Source organism: Triturus cristatus, chromosome 1_2, assembly GCF_964204655.1.
Source record: "Triturus cristatus chromosome 1_2, aTriCri1.1, whole genome shotgun sequence".
Lineage (NCBI taxonomy): Eukaryota > Metazoa > Chordata > Amphibia > Caudata > Salamandridae > Triturus > Triturus cristatus.
In genome coordinates, this window is record NC_140580.1 from 832,094,650 (window position 1) to 832,115,808 (window position 21,159).

General features: G+C 47.4%; 1 protein-coding gene across 18 annotated transcripts in view; it reads right to left on the bottom strand.

The window, feature by feature from the left end:
- The window catches only part of HSPG2 (heparan sulfate proteoglycan 2), a 903,404-nt gene that overhangs the window by 100,112 nt on the left and 782,133 nt on the right, over positions 1-21,159 (bottom strand). For all 18 annotated transcript variants that reach the window (XM_085608925.1, XM_085608919.1, XM_085608917.1 and 15 more), the window contains 3 exons: positions 11,996-12,175; positions 11,581-11,841; positions 596-758 (listed from right to left, as the gene is read on the bottom strand). In XM_085608925.1, the coding sequence (XP_085465051.1) occupies positions 596-758; positions 11,581-11,841; positions 11,996-12,175 (604 nt within the window). The remainder of the gene's footprint in view (positions 1-595; positions 759-11,580; positions 11,842-11,995; positions 12,176-21,159) is intronic.

Here is a 21,159-nt window from a genome sequence, read left to right on the forward strand (position 1 = left end):
CTTTGCAGACTACAAAACAGAATACACTGTCTTCCCTAGATAGGTATAGTAAGTTATCGCACACCAGCATCAACTGAGAAATCAGGCATAGTGAAAAGAAGGATATTTAATCACCTAGTCCCATATAGAGATCCCTATAGCCAAATGCATATCTTACAAAGTGAGTCAGTAAACATAGGTTCACAGTCATGTGCCATATGTCAGAGGATGATGCTGCGTAACAGGTTTCACTAATTAAGGATCAAACTGCCTTCAAGTAGGGAGTGAACCCCCTTTCTTTCACAGTAAATACCAGTGAAACCTCCTACTTAATTTTGAAATATCTTTTTAATTTCTAACATTTCCTTGAATCTTATAAACAAATATAAGGTTAGTGACAAGTTTTTAAGTTCAATTAATGAGGAGAAATTATTAGGATGGAATTTCAAGAGAGAAACCACCAATTCTCTTTACAAATGAACATGCTTCACATTGTTCATATAAGGGCCTAATCTAGCTATGTCCAACATCCAGCAACCTTGTGCTCTACACTACAAGTCATTTTGAATTAGCCTTGTATATCTACTCCTCTGAAATCCCACTACCAAATTCTTACCTTAATACCCCATTGTGCACGCTGTGGCTGGGTGACAGCTGTCCTCCGTCCTTGAACCACTCTATCCTGGCCTCGGAAACTCCACTAAAAGCACAGTTAAACTCTGCTGTTCCACCAATGCCTTTCACGTCAATCTGGGGTGTGATGCGAACTATCATTGGAGCTAAGAGGAAAAATTAATGATGTGAGCTGTTTTTTATTAGTCATCTATAACCCTTAGTACCAATTGTTTTCCCTTTATCTACCAAATACAACATCAGAATTACCTTCTCATTTGTAAGTATAGTTCGCTACATGATCTTTTCTATGTCCACTTGCTAGCAAAAGAAAAAAAAGTTACCAACCTGTTGTGGTAGTTCTCCAGTATTGATGTCTTCCATTGATTCACATGCTTGAATCATCACCGTCGCGGAGTTAGGACTCCCAAGGAAATATTACAATAGCAGGACCATGTTAAACATAGCACATAGTCTGTAATGAAATGGTTACTTACCAGTAGTTTTACAGCTTGAAGAATTTTCTAGATTAATTTCCTGTGCATTATTCCGCCATCTAGTGGTTGGGTCTGGTAACAGGTTTATTTTGTGAGAGTCGACCATCATTTGGTGTGAACACCAACCCTTGTGTCACCTCAGATGGTGCACAGAAGTTCCTGTGCGTGGTCACCATATTCAAATTCTTTTTTCGCTTTCCCTGGTTTGTTTTTTTCCATATGGTATTGTTCTTCCTACCTGTTTGCTTCATCTCCCATTTCTGGGAAGATGGGTGGGTCGCATGTGAATCCAGAAAATTCTTCAAGCTGCAAAACTACTCCTACTGATAAGTAGCCATTTCGTTTTGCAGCATGAATTCTTTTCTGAATTTGCATGCTGTGCATCAGATTATGTAACGGTATCCCATTCCTTATTCCTTGGGAAGCTTAGGTTGAAGTGTGGATGTGTTGGCAAACAGGTGTTGGAGTACTTTTTGTCCCACCTGTGCTTCCTTGTTAATTTGGATGTCGACGCAGTAGTGTTTTGTGAAGGTGTGTGGAGATGATCAGTTTACTGCCATGCAGATTTTGTCAATGTGTAAGTTTACTGGGAACGTGAGCACTGCACCCTTTTTCCTAGTTGAGTGTGCTCTGGGGAGCACAGTTAATTATTTTTCCACTTGGTTGTAGCAGGTTTCTATAGTCTCTGCTATCCATCGTAAGATTGTTCCCGTGGTCACTGGTGATCCCTTGCTTGTTCTGGCAAAGGAGACAAATAATTGGTTTCCCTTGTGAAAACCCTTTGTTTCCTGTAGGTATGAGACATCATTGCTCTTAGCATGGACAGTGTGTGAAGGGCTTTCTCTGCTTGTGTTTTTAGTTCTTGGAAGAAAGAAGGTAGTTGCAGGCATTAGTTGACGTGGATTAGAGATACAGCCTTTGATAGGAACTGTGGGTTCGTAAAGAGGACTACCTTCTCCTTGTGGATTTGCAGGTATGGCTCTTGTGTTCAGTGCTTGTAGCTGGCTGACCCAGAGTAGGGGTGGGATTGCTATTAAGAAGGTTGTCTTTAAATCCATCTTGTGCATTGGCTCAAAAGGCTGTGTCATCAATTGTGTTAGTACTGTGTTTAGGTTCCACAGGGTGCTACCCTCTTTGACCCTTCCAGGAATCTTTGTATTACTGGGAAAGTAAAGAGATTGTTCTATGTTGTACATCTAGTATAAGCTACTATTGTGGCTAAGTGAAACGTTAGTGATGTGTAGGTAAGGCCGTTATCTAACAGGTGTGTGAGGTATGTTATTACAGTTTCCTGTTCTGTTCTTGTTTGCACCCTCTTGTTGTCTGTGCACCAGTGAATGTAGCTGTTAAACTTCTCCATGTGGCATTTTCTTGTGCTTGGTTACCTAGCCTCTCCAAGAATTTCCATCGTCATGGGGGTAGCAGTAGATGGCAGGATTCTAGGTATTTAGGAGCAATGCACTCAGAGTGGCTGGTTCCGGGAGGTCCGCTCTTTCGTTTTGCATGGTTAGCAGATCCTGCTCTGCCCTGATTGGGATCATTTGCCCCCTGGACATCTCCAGTAGGTTCGATTACTAGGTCCACTTTGCCCATTGTAGGGCTATGAGGATAAAAGGTTGCCTGGCGTTCCCGCTTTGTTCAGTACCCTTGGGATCAGGGGAATGAGCAGAAAGGAGCATGCAAATTTCCCCGACCAGTTCATTGACAGGGCATTCATCTTGGATTGGTGGGGTGTGAAACTGGAGGCTAAATCGTGGCTTTTTACATTTGCAGGTTTGCGAAGAGGTCTATATTTTGTTGTGCCCCAGATTTTGAAGACGTTGTACAGTACATCCTGCTTCATCCCCCATTTGAGGGAGGTGCTGTGTTGCTTGCTCAGTCTGTATGCCTCTGTGTTCCGCTTCCCTGGTAGATGGATTGTTTTCAGCATGATGTCCCTTAGGATTGCCCACCTCCATTTGTCTTGTGCCAGTTGAACAGAGGGAAGGACTTTGTTTCCCATTGTTAGTTGAGGTAGAACACAGTTGTGTAGTCCGTTTGGATCAGTACTGTGTATCCTATAATATATGCTATGTGTAGTCTGGGTATAGCGAGATTCGAAGTTTCTCGTATTGGATCTGTGTTCACTCTCTCGCTTTTTGTAATAGGACATCGCGGTCTCTGTAATTCAGTATTTCAACGATCAAGGGTCGTGGAGGTGCCCCTGTCCTTGGCGCTCCAGTAAGGATCCGGTGAGCTCTCTACACACAGAAGTATGGTGATAGTCCCTCCTGGGCTATGTGGTCGCGAAACCAAGTTTCCATGAAGTACTCCACTTTGGGGCCTTCACTGCGCTCTGGAAGCCCTATGACGTGTATATTATTCCGGCGGTTCCTGCCTTCCGCATCTTCTATCCTATCTTGTAGCCCGTGGACCTGCTGTTGTAGGTCTAGTATCTGTTTAGTGTGTTCCGTAACTTGAGGTTCCATGCTGGGCAGGGCTTTTTCATGTGCGTGGACCGTGTCAGCGAGCTTCACATGGTCCGCCCGGAGGAGTGTAAAGCCAGTGGTAAGGGTTCCGATCTGCTGTTCTATCACTTTACGGGAGTCTCTCACTTCCTTTAGGATCAAGTTTATCATCAAGGGGGGCCTCATGGGGCTCTGAAGAGGAGAGGCTGGGCAATGGGGGTCTGGCAGTAGATTCTGATACCTCCGTTGAGCCCCCTGTAGCATGATGGGTGTCCAAAGTCTTTCCCTTAAGCCTCCCCATGACAGCCACTAGTTCTCACCGGCCAGCACTGCAGGAGCAAGCAGCAGACAGGAGCACACCCCAAAGTGAGTCGCAAGCCCAGTGATCTTGTCCCACAGGGTATCTGCTCCAGCGGGTGTGCAGCCCACCTCCAAAGAGGGACAAGGATTCAGGCAATCAGGCTGGCGTGCGCCTGCTGCAGATGAGGGCGCCCGGCAGTGTAAAGTAGTAGACGTGCCATCCAAAGGAAGCCCAAATTAGGCGCAGCCGCCACCACCACGCGCACGCCACCGCAGAGTCCAGTCCCAAATGCAGGAATGAGGCGCCCCGTGCCACAGTCCCAGCGCTCCAGCCCCAGGCAAAGTGGTGGATGCAATCAGGGTCAAAACCACCAGTCACCTCACACCGCACTCCCCCACTTAGTCTCTCCTGTGAGGCGGCACCCAACCGGCTTCACTCGCTCCAGGCCAGATACAGGACAAGAGTAGGCCAAGGGAGGCGCCCCGCACTCAATCCACCATATATCCTATTCGTGCAGGGGGGGAGGACGTCCAACAAGTTCTGCAGCCGGCGCGTCCCATCTGCACTCACCGGAGGTCAGGGGTCCACCTCCACACCAGTCTCCCACCGACCCCTGCGATCCTCTGTCGCCTCCTCCCCTCAATGCACCGTCTTACCAGTGTCCACGCGGGGCCCAGCCACGGTCGGGGGGGGGGGGGAGCGCTCCACTGACGGCTGCCACCGGGAGGGAGGGGGGCCAACAGAACGCTGCGGTGGTTGGGCAGCAGGCCGTTCGTATTACCGCTCCGAGCACAGGGTCTGGTCAGCCTGGGTCATTAGAGGTAGTGCCGTGGCGCCGTCCTACACTGGCATGGAGCGAGGACACTAACAGGGCCCAGCAGCCGGCCCAAGGGACCTGCTTCAGCAAAGGTGCCCGTCTCTCACCGCCACAGGCCAGCAGACGTCCCCCGCAGTGTCCAGGCATCTCCGCTCACCCCCGCTCCGCACCTCCAGGTCCGACGTGCTCACGCAGTCACCCGTTGGCTGCCTCTTAGCACGGGGGCCAGATCCACCCGAGCCAACACGGGCCATAGGTAGGCCGCAGGGCCGCAACTCCGGCAGCATGGCACACCAGCAGAGCCGCCGCTCCGATCCAGGCAAATTCAGCCAACTTGCGTTGTGGGCCGCCGATAGTCACAGGACTGCGGTTAAATCACCAAAAGCAGCTCGGTGCCCGGCGATTACGCAGGATTATTCATGGACCAAGTACTGCTTCCTGTGGCCAGTGTCCTTCCCCTGGCCACTCTTTATTATTTACTTTTAGGTGCTTTACATAAGCACAGGTTACATTACAAGACCCTAAGGACCTCATAAGGGTTACCCTATATTGAGAAATCCATTCCCAGAGCAGGAAGGATGGGAGGGTCAAAAGGAAGCTGAAGCTAGAGATAGTCTCTACCAGATAAGACTTTACCGAAGGTAGGTAACTTGTTCATCTGATAGAGACTTCTAGCTGCAGATTTCTTTCCTTAGAATAGATACCCAAGCAAAACCTCTCCGGAGTGGGTCTGCGCACAGAGTTAGACCAAGAAATCATGAAGGATCGAACGGGCAAAGTGCAGTCACAATAGAACCAAACTGTCCAGGCAGTAGTGCTTGGTAAACGTGAGTAATTATCCCCAAGTCGCAGCCTACGAGATGTCCAGGCCCGGGCCTCCAAGAGCTAACATAGTGGTCTCAGCTTTGGCTCTGGTAGAATGAGCACACATGCCCTCAGGGGCTTGCGTCCCGGCCAGTGCGTATTAGATTTTAATACAGAGTACAATCCATCGTAAGATGGTCCTTTTCTGAATGGCCTTTCCTTTCTTTGAGCAGGCGAACCAAACGGCAAGTTGATTGTCCACCCGGTATTCCTTAAAATGATCAATGTAAAAGCATAATGCTCTTTTTGGGTCCAGTCAATGGAGTCTCTCCTCCTCTTTGGAAGGAAGGGTGAGGAGGAGCACAGAAAGTCAGCAGTGTGATGGTCTGGCAGACATGGAAGAATGTCACTACTTTCAGCAGAAACAAAGCATGTGTTTTCAGAACCAGTTTGTCTTGAAAGAATGTGGTGTATGGAGTGTGCACGGATAGTGCCTGCAGTTCGCTAACCCTCCTGGCTGATGTAATGGCCATTAGAAATGCAGTTTCTACGGTCAGAAGTGGTAAATTGCAGTTCTGGACAGGCTTGAAGGGCGAGCCCATCAAGAAAGTTTAAACCAGATTCAAATCCCATTGCAGCACACTGAAGGGTTTTGGAGGGAACAGATGTTTAGACCTTTTCGGAAAAGAGTCACAACAGGTCACTTAAACAAGGAGAGCTGATCTGGCAACCGCAAGAATGCGGATAAAAACGCGGATATGCCTGAAAGATACCAATTAACAGTGCCAGAAGAAAAAAATAACAAAACCTCTGACAGAGGTGCAGAGAGGGGATCAACTTTTTAGTAGTACACCAAGCCACAAATTAGTTCTAATGGCAAGCGTATACATTCTTGATTAAGGGATGCTGGGCTGCAAGAATGACATCGCAAACCTCAGTAAGGTGGTCGATAACTGGCAATTGCCACCACTCAATCTCCATGCGTGAAGGTTAAGTGTGCACATGTTTGGTAGCAAGATCTTGCCCTGCTGCTGTGACAATAGATCCTCCCAAGTAGGCAGTCTGATAATGACTTATGCTCAGGAGATCAGAATACCATACTCTCTGTGCACTATCCAGGGCCACAAGAATAACTTGTGCATGGTCGTTCCTGGTCGTCTTAACCCCTTCAGTGCCCGCCCCTTTCCCCGCCCTGTGCCGGCGCTTTCATTAGCGGGCGGGGTTTATGACGAGCTGGTCTCGTCATGGGCACAGCGCAACCGCGGCCCATGACGAGACCAGCTCGTCATAGGCATTGAAGAGGTTAAGAACTCTTGGCAGGAGTGGTATTGGCAGGAAAGAATACAGGAGGCTTGAGCTGTGTCTCATAGCGAGAGTAGACTTGGGAACTCTAGCACGCAGAAGTGCTGACATTGCGCGTTCTCTGTGGCGGCGAATGGCTCTAACCAAGGTACTCTCAAATCTTTGAAGGGGCCCTATACCAGCTCCGGATGGAGCAGCCATTCGTGACCTGCTAGGCATCAATGGCTGGATTTGTCCGCTCTGGCGTTCAGAGTGCCTGCTAGATGTTTAACACCAGGAAAACGTCCTGACATTCCAGCCATGCCCAGAGGTGTACAGCCTCCTGACACATTGTCCATGACCCCACCCCACCCGCTCTGCTTGTTGCAATACCACATGGCGGTGGTGTTGTCCATGAACACCTGAGCCAGCCTACCCTTGATGGAATGAAGAAAGGCTTTCAATGCCAGTCATACTGTTCTCAGCTTCAACAGGTTTTCATGTAGCTGAGACCCCACTGGTGTCCAGTATGCTCTGATCTCCACCTCTACCAGATGGCAGCCCCAGCCCAGGAGTGACGCATCTGTCATTACAGTCAGCTCAGGATAGGGAAGTAGGAAGGGTTTGCCGCTGACCCAATTGAGGTTCATCAGCCACCACACTGAAGGTCTTTTGCAGTTCCCTCTGGACCACGTCAGAGAGATTCCCCTAATGCTGCACCCACTGCCACTACTGGTCCCAATGCAGAGCCAGAATATGCCAGCTGACATGAGTCACAAACAGGATGCCGGAGGCAATGAGCCTCAGCAACCACAGAGTCAGTCTCACGAGAATCCAGATTGGAGGCTGAAACATCAGAATCATAGCCTTAACATCCTGAACCCACAGTTCTGGAGGATGGGCCCAAAACTGCACTGTATCCAGAACAGCTCCGAAAAAAGGGAGCATCTGAGAGGGGGTCAGGTGTGAATTTGGCACCTTTATAGTGAATCCCAGCAAATGCAAGAGGTCTGCAGTAGTCTGGAGGTGAAATATGACTGCTTGGGGAGAACCCACCTTCAACAACCAATCACTGAGGGAATGGAAGACTAGAATCCCCAACCTCCGCAGGTGCTGCAACCCTGCTATCACCTTGGTGAACACCCGAAAGGCATTGGCGAGACCAAAAGGGAGCACAGCGAACTGATAATACTCGTGGTCCACCGTGAACTGAAGGCAGCACCTGTGGGCAGGCATGACGGAATGTGGGAGTATGCACACTGCAGTTCAATACTACAATCCAGTCTCCAGGGATTAGGGCAGATAGAACCTTAGCTAACTTGAGCATCCTGAATTTGCCCTTCTTCAGGAACAAACTGAAAGGACACAGGTCTAAAATTGGGAAGAGGCCTCGGTACGTCTTGAGCACAACAGGTAAGTAGCTCGAATAGCAATCATGACTTACTTCTGATGCAGGCATTCTCTTGATGGCTCCTTTAGCCAAAAGAGCCTGAAGTACAAGTTACTTACCTCCGGTAACGATGTATCTGGTAGAGACGATTCTAGCAGCAGATTCCTTAACGTAGAATTATCCCCAAGGGTGAGACTGGACCCGGAAAATGTTCTTGTCCCAGCATCTTTGCGCGCCGGGGGGTGTCTTCCACGGGCGTGACGTCAGCGAGGTCACATAAGCCCCACCCCGGCACGCTGACATAAGTTTGCTTCGGAGAACTTTTCTGCACCACAACGCGGAGCCATCACAACAAAACTGAGGAGAGCATGGGAACAGTGTGCGAAAAAGCAGAGAAACAAAACAGAGAGACATATAGGGTGAGGAACAGCACCAGTTGGCACCGAGGTACTAGAAGGCTATAACAGCAAAGCCATAGCAGAGAAAGAGCAGAGCACCACTTCGAGGAACAACTGTGCAAGCCAAGGCGATAGCACCAGTTGGCACGAAAGTACCAGAAGGTCACAGCAGCAAAGCCATAACAAGAAAAGAGCAGAGCACCACTCCGAGGAACAACCAAGCATGCCAATGTGACAGCCATCCTGGAGGCACAAGTATGTGAAAGCGTCGAAACAGGAGAGAGAGACTGCAACCAGAAACCACACAGTGAGGGGCCACAAGCCCGGAACAGAGGAGCAACAGCAATCCACCCTCAGACTACACTGTCAAGGAGAGCCATAACCCCTGAAAAGGGCAGGAGGCCAAAGGACAGGCAAGAATCCCGAACGCAGAAGACCGCAAGGGGATCAGAAGCACAGGTTACTACTTGTGTAACGATATATCTGTAAGAGATATTAGTTAGTGATAGATTCCTTACCTTAGAATATTCCCCAGGCGTCAGTCTGGATTCAGAAAGTTTTCTGCTTAGCAGTACCCCTGCGCACCAGTAGGTGGCGCAGGTGCGGCTCCGCGCCCGTCACTGGCATCGTGCGCACCGGTACAACGTCACAGAGGCTACTTGGGCGCCACCCATGCACGCTGAAGTCAGTTCTGTACACAGCTTTCCGCGCCAAAATGCAGAGTCATGCGAGAAACTGACCTTTGGTGCATAAAACTAGGGCTCTAAAAGGGGATGGCCTTACCCCTAGTAATCAGTTCGCAGAACGGGGAGGATGGGTGGGGTGGTAAGGAATCTATCACTAACTAATGTCTCTTACAGATATATCGTTACACAAGTAGTAACTTATGCATCTGAAAGAGACAGCAATACCAACCCCAGTGGTGGGTCTGCGAACAAGATTACACCAGAAAGTCACGTATGCGTGTGGTGCTCCCTGAAGCTAGGATTAGGAAGGTTTCGAGGTGGAAGCAGCGGGGGTGGAAGTGGACTGCCCCGCACGCTGGTTACCAGACCCGCCCCTGCGGAACCCACGTCCGCGACCTCGCTGAGGCTGGCTTTGCACAGGCTTGCTGGAAGAGTGCGCCTGGGCACCCCTGCTCTGGCCACGAAAGGAACGAAACCTGGCGTGGCAGGGGTTTTCGAGAAAAGACCCAAAGACTTGGCCGTGGCAATACCACACCTGATGGCAAACTTCGCCGCATCCTTGCCCTCCGCAATAGCTTGGAAAAGGACAGCCTGGACCTCCTCAGAGCACTGTGGCAGAACCTCCGCCACCGAATCCCACACTGCGTGGGAGTAACAGCCCAATAAGCAGGCGGTATTAATCGATCTCAACCCCACACTGGCTGAAAAGAACAACCTTTTGCCATATTGGTCCAGCCTCTTAGAGTCCTTGTCCGGCGGAGCCGAGGGAAAGGCACGTTCCGATGTCAAGGCCTGAATGACCAGGCTCTCAGGCGTGGGGTGAGTGGTCAAGAAGGCAAAATCACCAGGCGCCGGGCGATAACACCTAGCGACGTTCTTATCCACCGGCACCCCAGAGGCCGGCCGCAACCAAGTACCTAAGAGGACTTCGGTAAGGGTCTCATTGAAAGGGAGCAGCGGCTCCGACGCCGTAGACACCGTTTGGAGCACCTCCGTAAGGAGGTTGGTCTTAAGGGCCACCGTAGGGAGGTCAAGGTGGAGAGTCTCCGCAGCTCGATGCAGCACCATAGTGTAGCATGCGCCCTCCTCCGTAGTAGGCGGGTCACCCATGAGCAAAATCCCTGCAGCCGTGGAGAAAGCCCGGGCGAAGGTAGCACACGCCTCCGTAGTGCAACGCGGTGGGGAGAGCAATTCCTCCGTGGACGACGGCTGTAAGCTAAGCCGGCCGTCCCCCAACCCAACCGGAGGAAGGAAAGGCCAAGTCCCGAAAGGGGGAAGGTTGACCGACGAGTGGGGAACCTGAGGCGCCTCCGGGGAAGACTGCGGGCGCGGGGACGGTGAAGAGCCCTCCTTGGAAGACGATGGGGAAAAGGCCACGGCGCGGCGTCCCGTCTCCGAAGAAGAAGAAACAAACAGCTGCCGAACCTCTGGGGAAGAGGGGGCCTCCGAAGACGAATCAATGACCCGACGCCGGCACGGCGCCGCGGAGTCCACCACCGGCATCAGCTCAACTTCGACCGGCCTTTAGACAGAGAATAATCAATTATTGAGATAACTGCCAGAATGAAGGTCTTTAGGAGTAAGTGGGCTACTCTGATCTTACTAGTGATAAATGGTAAAACATTGGAGAGTAGCATTAGACTCGCCTCTGATAAATTTCTTCAGAAAGGTGGCATGAGCAGGTCATGCCGGCAGTGACTTCCTTTAAGCAGCATGGTACTTTTTGAAAATGTCCAAACACGTTTTAGGAGCTATGAAATCACAGCGGTAATATAGTAACTTTTTCAACATTTAACTCATGAGACTAGATGCAAAGAAAATGTTAACCTGAACCATACTCAAAGTGGGTGCCTGGAGAAAATTGCATCATGTGAAATAAAGCTGTATTCATTCACACAATTCAGAAACAAAGAGCAGGACTAAATTAACAAATAAAGGTGGAGAGTTAAAGAAGCTTGAATGAAAATGCAGCAGAAGCAGTGCTCTCCATGCCAAGAGGGATGTGAAAAAGGCCTCATTCGGAACTTCTCTGATGCGGTCCCTGTTTTTAACATGACACTGGGAGTGTGAAAGGAATGGTGGTCTGTGCGGCTCTGATATCGTACAAGTGGAAACAAAATAAAAGGCATTATCACTGAAGGATGAACTGTAGCATGGGGCGCTGGTAACAGATTGGAAATTAAGGGTATATCACCATGTTCATCATAATAGACCACTTCATACTCGAATAAAAGAAGGATGCAAATCTTCTGATATATAAGCACAATTAGTTGCACGCTTGTAAATAATATAATTTTTCCAGGTCACATATGCCCACCCACTAAGCTTTTTCATGATTATTACCATAATGAAAATAACAATCACTTACTTTGTAAGTTGACGAGGGCAAATGCCTCTGCTGTGCCCACTTTATTGGTCACATGGCAACGGTACGTGCCAGCATCTTCTGCGGTGGCCACATTGATATGCAGCACACCATCCTGGACGGTAGCTTTCTCAGAAAGGGTGCCATTGACTTTAGCCCATTGAAAGCGAAGTGGTGGTGTCCCATGGGCTAGGCACTGCAACTGGATCATATCCCCTAAACGCAGAGACACGTCATCGGGCAGGCTGGTTGCATAAGGGGGCGCTAAAAGGGAACACAAAAGACAATCTAAGATTTCAATTGGTGAAGCAACTTCACATAGATACAGGTCTCAGAATGTTAGATGTGAAACTTAAAGGTGGAGAAGATGGTAAAAAAAAAAATTGTGACATATTTTCTGGTAATGAAGGTGACATACTCTCCACGTCCAAGACGACGAAAGCCTCAGAGTAACCGGCCGAACTGGAAGCATTGCAGATGTACTGGCCAGAGTCCTGCTGAGCCACTCTTGGAATGATGAGCGTATTATTCACCACCTGGTGCTGCCATGGTAAGGGTGCGCGCAGTTTGGACCATGTGATGGTTGGAGTTGGGTTACCTGGAAACAGAAAGCTGACAGTTATGTCGCAGCATATTTCAATCATGCACTCAATTAACTTTCAACCCCTACCTGCACTAAAAAGCCCTGGGCTCTTTCAAACCCACCAAACCTCTCATTTGGTGTTTCCTTTTTATACCAATTCACTATGTAACTGAAATAATGTCATATTTAGTCTGGGCAAGAATGTGTTAATGTACTGTTTGTGACAACATCTCACTACATTAAAAATCTACAAAAATATGTATGTACAAGAGACAGTCTCTTGCAGTTATAGTTGATCCAAGAATGTATATCTTACTTAACCTTTATGTAGCCATTCTAACTTGAAAAAAGCAAACATTTGGAGTCATTTAGAGTACTTACATGGTATATCAGCTCTAGGGACCTTGTCCAGACTCAAGATAGTCAGAGATAGAGATGTAAAGCCTCCCACACAGCAGAGCCATGAAGAAAGAAATGGCAAGTAATACATAAAGGATACATAATGGTTAACTGTTTTATATGATCCAAAAATGCCATTGATGGGTTCTGGTGACATCATAAACCACAATGCCACCAGAACCCCAAGATGGCAATATCTTACCATATCACACATTTCCTGTTATGTCCTTCTCATATTACATGATAATTTTGGGCTAGTTGACTTGAAAGAGCCATTTCATAAAAGTGAACCTAACAACGGGCCCTTATTAGAATTCATTTTTTTTCAAAACCATGGATAATGGACAATAGTGAGCCAGTGGATTTATGCGATTCTGTGGTTGCAACCTTTTTTGCATAGTTGTGGATTCAACATATTTGCCACATAATTTGCAGATGTAAAAAAAATAGTTTAAATCGAAAATGGATGAAAATATAACTGCTAGAGAATGTGCGCATAATTTGTATATTTAGTTGCATAATTTATATTAGCTTGCTGCATAATTTTGTCCTTCCTGCCACATAATCCTAGTAGCTCTGACAATGGTAAAGCTCTGCAGAGGGGTTTATGACATCATTATGATGCTGAAATCCATATTTCATAGCATTAGTTTCCAATGTTGAGCTCACAATATAATTTCATCCTGTCATGCCCAATAGGCTCACACCTTAACAACTCATTTTACTGACTATTCTGAACTCAAAAGAGAGACTGATGCGTAAACATTCCAGGGAGTCTCATCTCATCCTGCTTTAGTGGGCTTTTGTGAGGAAAAAGGGTATATTATATGGTATGGCTATGCCACCTCACTGTCTAATACACTGACCAACCACTTTAGGTTCAATTGGTTTCGTCAGTAAAACCCTCAGCTTAACCCTGGGTAGCTGTGGCACTGAGCAGCTATGCTTACACAGAGGAAACAGTTTTAAGCATTTAAACAGCACCAAAAAAGTTGAAGATATCGACACGACACTCAAGAAATCCAACATCAATTTATAAAAATAGACTGTCTATCCATTCCTGCTTTTTTGAGCGGCTCGCTTCATATTTTATAGAGCCCGTATTGCATCCAAGAAAAACACAGAAACCTCAATCATTGAGGAACCAATTATCGCTGGCCATAAAAGTCCAAAAATGTGGCCCATATAAGGGCCTCCAGAAAGGCATTTAAGCAGGTGCAGAGCATAACCAGAAGTAAATGGGATGGGAAAAGATGGCGGAACATTAAGGAAGCATGCAAAGTCAAAGACTAACAAGTTCTGGTCTCTGGTCTGACCGGAGCGGGGGGGGGGAGGGTTGGGGGGCAGGGAGGTGTAGCAATATCATATCTCTGTAACTGACTGATTTAATTATTTTAAATCACTCTATAAGGAACATGACCAGATCCACTTATAGGAAGCCCTTCCCGTATATGTTCTGTTGTCATCATGCGATACGTTTGATCTGGTTAACATCGAAGCATCCACTGATGCCATAGTGGCACTAAAGTCCTAGGCCCTGATGGCATACCAGGAGATATTTTCCTACATGAAAGGAACAACTGGGTAAAATACATCCTGCTATTGTCACATGCAATTGCAAACAGTGCTCCAATACCCGAGTTGTGGAAAGGTGCTGAGGTGTTACCAATATTTAAAAAGGGGATAGGAATCTGCAACACAATTATAGGCCCATCAGTCTCATCGATTACAATCAGAAGGTTTTCTGTTGGGCTCTGCTGGCCAAAATTCAGGAATGGATTAATGTAAATGATATATTAACACCCTTCCAGGCTGGTTTTAGGCACAAAACCAGTACAATTGACCAGGTCTTTCGCTTCTTACTCCAGTTTTTGAAAACTGTTGTAGCCAGCAAGGGCAGCCTTTATGTCACCTTTGATGATCGAAAATCGGCATTTGAACTGGTCACAAGCTCTGGCATGTACTACACGAAATGGGTATGCTGCAGGACATCCCATCTTTAATCATCCGCCTTCATGAGCACAACAATGCTTGAGTACGCTGGGGTGAACAAGGGCAGCTCAATGACTCAATCCTTGCAAACAAGGGTGTTCAAGGATGTGTGCTTGCTCCAACTTGGTTCTCATTATATCTGAACAATGCAGTTCAATTTCTTTCCTCACATGCAGCAGATGCCCCCTCCCTAGGTAAGGCTAAAGTTTTCACACTTCTTTTTGCAAATACCACCTTATTGGTATCAAAAACGCCAGGTGCCCTGCTGCAATTACTAAACAGATTTGAGCAATTTTGTAACATGTGTGGCCTGGTGATAAATACATCAAAGACAAAATAAATGAGAATTAACCCTCATAAGCCATATAGGGGGAGGCCCTTACTAGAAAGGGTAGATAAATGTGAGTATTTGGTGTAAAACTCTCAGCCAGTATGTCTTGGATACTCCATGTGGAAAAGAGGACTATGACGCATAAACAAATCGTATGGGTTCTGCTGAAAGAACATCGTGCATGCGGTGGCAAACCAGTTGCAGCTGCTCTACAGATCTACGACACTAAAGCAGCGTGTAGTGTCCTTTATGGGGCCAAACTCTGGGGCTTTGCAAACTCTGTGGATATAACTAGAACCGAGCACAAGTTCTTGAGGTCCCTAGTACTCTTGCCCCCAAGCACCCTGCTTTATCCCCTTAAGCTCAACAGGAGTACAAAGTCAATCCTAGCCAGGAATGTGCGGGCTGTCAATGCCCAAGATAATTAACGGCTGGATGAGCATCCATATACTATGGTTAAAAATGACACCAAGTTCCTGTGAAAGACACACACGCTGATTGCTTTATACAGAGTCATAGGCCAAGAGATGTTATAAGGAAAGTGATGCTTATTGATGCTAGACAATGGATATGTTGTATGAGGAAACAAAAAAGAAAATGTACTAATAAAGAAATTCAAACAAAACAAAAAAAAGTAAATCCTAGCCAGGTTGTGCCCCTTTATGTTCTGGAGACGAATCAGGTCCAGTCCTGAGCTGTCACCTTAAGCCATTGCACTCCAGGAAGTCATCTCTCTCAGGTGCTAGTAAGAAAGCATGGATTAGGAATGTGAGTAAACTTCTGACTTCCCTGGGATTACAAGAGGCCTGGGACTGTACCTCAAGGGAGTTTATTCCCGACAAAGAACTAGTGGAGGCTCGGTATTGGGACAGGGTAGTCCAGAATGAGTCCAATGCTGTGCCCAGAAGCCCGCTAACTAGTGAGTTTTTGGATTTTAAATCAGTCAGTGCCCTGGAACAGTATTTGGATATTATCACAGTCCCAATGGATAGGAAGTTCTCTATCCCGTTCAGGATAGGTTTGCTCCCTCTCAATGCACTTACTAGTAAATGGTCAGCAATTTCATCCACTTCTATGCTGTGCCCTGGCTGTAAAGTTGTTAAAGAAACTGTAGCGTACGTGCTGTTTGCTTGTGCAGTTTACACACACCCACGTTCAGTGGATAAAACCAACCTGTGGATTGGTGGGCACACAATCATGTTACCACCTTGCGCTTTTTAAGCTCTGACCCTAGCCACCTATTTGCCTGTGCGATCGCCAAATTCCTGGTAAAGATGTGGCTCATCAGGAGGAAGACCCTAAGACATAGGTGGTACAACACTTTTAGCTCATATACCCCACTTCCCTCACAAAACCAGAAGTAGGGCTGTCATTGATATGGGGGAATACGCCCTATGTATTGTGCACCGTATCTTTTTTCAACCAGTCTACTGCTGCTTTCTACGGGGCTGAAGCCATGACTTATGTTCAAATTTTTTGATAAACCAGTCATATTGTGTATTTTATGTGTTATATATACATATATCATTCAGCCCAGTGCTTAATTTGAGCCGGTGGTTTCCGGTGCTCCGCTCCGGCACTTAATTGTCAACACTGGTGCTTGAAAGTCTAACACAAGGTGATGCGGTCTGGCGTATTTATAGATGACCACAACAAAAAGTAATTAATGGGCCGTACAAGCCATTCGTATAGCTTTAGGGAACCGAAATAGTCTGTACTGTCACACTTGTAGGAGTGAGATGATTAGTAGTTGTGTTGCTACTATTATCATTGGCAGAGCCGGCACGGGCAATGTGTGGTACAAGCTGCAGTGGCCTCCTGACAGGAACCCCAGCACTTATTTTTAACAAATTAGGCACCGATTCAGCCAGTACCAAGATTGATCACATTGGTTGGGTGGTAGAGCTATCCTATCTCTTTACCCCATCTAAAAGACAGCAGATCCTCTAACCATTCAGTGTTACGCTGTTTTAATGTTCTTTTTCTCTCTCTTTAACATATGTATTGTGATGAGTGCGACTTTTATGCCACTGGCTGCCGAAATGAAGTTATTATACTACAAAAACAAAAAAAAGACTATTTCTACAAGATTTTAGATATTAGAATGAAAGATATCCACCTGAGGGTTCCAGAGACGTGGATTTTACAAGCAATGATAAATCAATGCAATTTCACTCAACTGCGAACATGCCTTGGCAAAAGACAACACATTTTCAAAGAAAACTTACGTGAGTGTCAATGCAGTCGGTAAGAAGTACTTGGGGCAACCAGCTCCAGCAGGGAGCTAGTCGCAGGACCAGAAATGTCCTCAAGAACAGTTTCCTTCACAGAAGAAGCAGTCCTTCGGCTATTCCAGGCACTTAGTCTGTGTTGCAATATATTCCTATGGAGCAGCCTTGATGCAAGGTATGAAGGATGCTGAAGATGCTCCAAGAAGATGCTCCAAGGATGCTGTGGATGCAGTCGATGGCAGTCTTCCTGCAGGGATTCCTCGGTCCACGAAGATGGTGAGGAAGTCCTGGTTGTAGGGTTGATGTCCCGTGAAGTCCTTTACGGTATGGCTGAAGTTCAGTCGCCACTGGACTACCCAGTCGCCCGTGGTAGCAGTCACTGGCCAATCCTTCCTGGGTCGATAACTCACCTTCTGAGGGGGCCAGCAACTCTCCTACGGCACCCCTGGGCTCAGCAAACTCTGGCGCAACTCTGTGCATTGGGTCTTGGACCTCAGTGCTGCACAGCTGCGGTGGTAGCAGCTTGAAGACTTTGGGCTACCACCTTTCCCCAGCACGCTTCTTCAGCCGTTGTGTACGTGTGCTGCGAACAGGAGGCGAATAGCTGGTCCTTGGAGTTCTCTTGGCTTGACTGTGCTCTGGAGATAGCTTCTCCTCGAGCAAGTGACAGTAGGCACAGGCCCTCTCTTTGCTAGCCACTAGGTGCAGTCCTCGTCTGTGCAGCAACTCTTTGCTGCTCCCTCAGTGCAGCTGGGCAGTCCTCCTTTGGTCCTTCTTCCAAGTCGGTTGAGATCTGAGGTCAGGGTGCCAGAGGTGCCCCTTTTATGTTTGGAAAGTGCCCGCAGGGCAGTATGTGGTTGGTAGCCAATGAGATACCAGATTTGCACCCACCTGGTCATCACTTTCTGTGGAGTGTGGCATCTGGCTATCCCAGGATGCACCATTCTGGCCACTCCCAAGATGGCAAGACCCTTCTCTTGGTGTTCAAAGGTCATTAGCCCAGCCCGGGGTGTGGCTGCCTAGGCCTACACGCCCCTGGGATTACCGGCTTGGCAACTGGCTTCCCCCTCTGCCATCCGTGCCAGCCTGTATACCTCAACAATGGGGCAGACCTACCCCCTGGTGTTATACATGTGCCATTCAAAGGCAGCTTCACATTTGAAGCCTGCCTTTTGGAACTAAAACTCAAAGTGGCTTCCTGCAGGAGGGAGGCGACACCTCCCTTGCCTGCACTCCCTCATTGTCCTCCTTTCTGAGAGTTGTTAGCATGTCTTTCCAGGAGGACATAGAGCGGTCTCGTGGAGCAGGCTCCATGTGTGCCCAGAAAGGAACAGGAGTTTTGAAGGCAACAAAGTGGCAGCTTTGCTAAAGCTGTACACTGCAACAAGTTACATTAATTTCGACTTGAGATACAAGCCGGGCTTAATGTAATGTGTTTTTTAATACCTAGTAGTGCTAACTTTGGTCGCACTATTCAGGAGATAGACCAGTTGAAGGGGTCAACGTGTAACCCTGTACTCGCCAATTGGGCGACCAAACCTTTCCACAGTAAAAACTGCTGTTTCGCTTGTTTTACTGTCAGGACATGCAAAGGACACATCCTGCCTGTGTCATATGTTTCACCCAGTCTTTAGTTCTCAGTAAAGCCCGCCAGAGGGGTGAATTACACACATGTCCAGTGGAAGCAGTGGCTTTGCCATTGCTTTCAATAGCAAAGTCGGGCTAGAAGTGTACGACTGCTCTACCAGTCTGCAATAGCAGACTGGGGGACTTGTTTTACTTGGGGGACCCTCCAGGGTGGCACAATCAGTGCTGCAAGCCCTGGGGTGCCCCTCTAACATAAATACCCTGGGTGCCACAATACCATTTGCTAGGAACTTATAGGTAAGGTAGCCATTCCCAATTGGGTATAGCCAATTCAACATATACTTTAGGGTTAGGGCACTGGGACTGAGGAACGGTTAGCAGGCCTCGGTGCACTCGCCATCAAAAACCCAGCAGCATCAGTTGAAAAACTTGGGGGATGACCATACAAAAAGAGGCATTTTTTTACAGCTTTGCCTTGTTGTATTCAAGGAGATGTTCACAGGTCTCCAGAGAGATGATGCACTCCGATTCCAACATGCGGAGTCTAAGACACCTATCATCCTCTATTTGCTCAGTATTATCCTACCCAGGCCAAATAATTGCATCAGCATGGAATCCCCCCTATTTTTCTCTTGAAAGTGGCAGGCTACTGGATATTTCAAGTCATTATCACTGGCCTGTATGTGCCTCAACATGTGTTTTCTGACCTGGAAGATTGTGCTGCCAACATACCTTCGCTGACAGGTATATCTGATGCAGTAAACCACAATCTTTTTTGCAGGAAATGTACTTTCTGATCTCATAAGCTTGCACCCTTAAAGAAACCGCATACATACACAGGCTCAGCTCCTTCGTTATAGCGGAGGAGCGTCGCTCAACTGAAATGCCCCATAGAAGGAAAAATAAAATGGTAATGAAGTTCATTCATTACCATTTTATTTTTTGTCACCCTGTCCCAAACAGAGTGTCAGGACGGGGGCGGGGCTGAATGGCAGCAGGTGGGAGGGTGGGGTGCCTTTTGCACTTGTTTAAAGTGTGCATGTCTCTCTGGCCTGCCGTCATGTGATGGCCAGCCACACATGCACACTTTAAGCCTCTCTAACCCAGCTGTCTAAAGACACTTGACGGTTACTATCTTGTATGTATATCGGTCACTTTGGGCCTTGTGATCGCAACTCCCCGCATCCTAGGAGATGCTACATCCTATATCATCTTTGAATTGGTGTGTTTTCTTTAATTGTATTGTTCCACATGATCATATGTGAAGTGCTCGGATACCCTAATGGGTCATGTTCGCGCTATAAAAAACGTTTAGAAATATTGTTCATAGTGGAGCAGGCCCACCACCTGGAGCTGCAGTGGCCTCCTGACGCCTGCCTCATGAATTACAGGGACAGGGATAGGGACACCACATTACTCCTTGCACTGGAGCATCACCCTCTTCAGTACCAGGGAAATGCCAGCTCTCTCTTCCCAGATTTAAGGTTAGTGGTGCAGGCAGTGCGCCGTGAATTCCTCCCAGTGAAATGTACACTTATTATGGAGCCTTTGGGTGTTTTCACAGAACTTAGAACATCGTCTGTCTTTTAGGTTTGTCACTTAAAGTTCACATCAATCGTATGCACAATTGTCACTGGTCATGCGAGAAAGACCTGAGTAGGGTCGAAATGCATCGTAAGTTTCCTTACTGAAACGAACTTAGTGAATTACAACTGGCTGGAGTGCCTCGTAATCAATCACCTTTTTGTAACCCAGAGGGGAAATCTGGTCAATGTGAAGCAACTGGAGTTGCCTGCGCACGAGCCCCAGACAGATAGGCTGGTAATCTGTAGGTTTCATGCAAATACACATACATTTACACCCAGAGATGTGTGTCTGAAAGATATAAAATGCTGCTTACTCTGTAACCAACTCTCTATAGTGTGTAATGCTGTAGATTCACATGTTCTGCATACTCCTGCCATGTAGTGCTGGTCTCATATGCTTCCAACTTGTTTTTCTTTGAACAAGAAATGTCAAATCTCCCGTGCTAAGTGTGAAAACTGAGGAGAAAGTGTCCCTCCTGGTTTTGAATATAGAACATGGCCATCATGTTTGCCTTTTTGATGACGACAGTCGGGCTCAAACTTTGGGAGAAAAGCTTTGAGGGCTATCTTGATATCTAACTGTTCCAGGTAGTTGATGTGGTGCCCCTGGTAGTGTGCAGGCCAAGTTCCCAGGGGTGTTATGTGATGAACGTGGGCTCCCCAGCCTGATAGAAGCATCTGTGGTAATGGTCACTTGTGGAAGGAGGTCCACAAAGGGCCTGCCAGGAAGAAGCTTGTTTGTATTCCACTAGCAGAGAGAATGCTGGGTATTTGCCGTTACCAACACAACCTCCTCCCAATTCCCTGCTGCTTTTTCCCACTGTTTTGGTAGACATTTCTGTAGAGGGTTTATATGTAGTCTGGCATAATGTA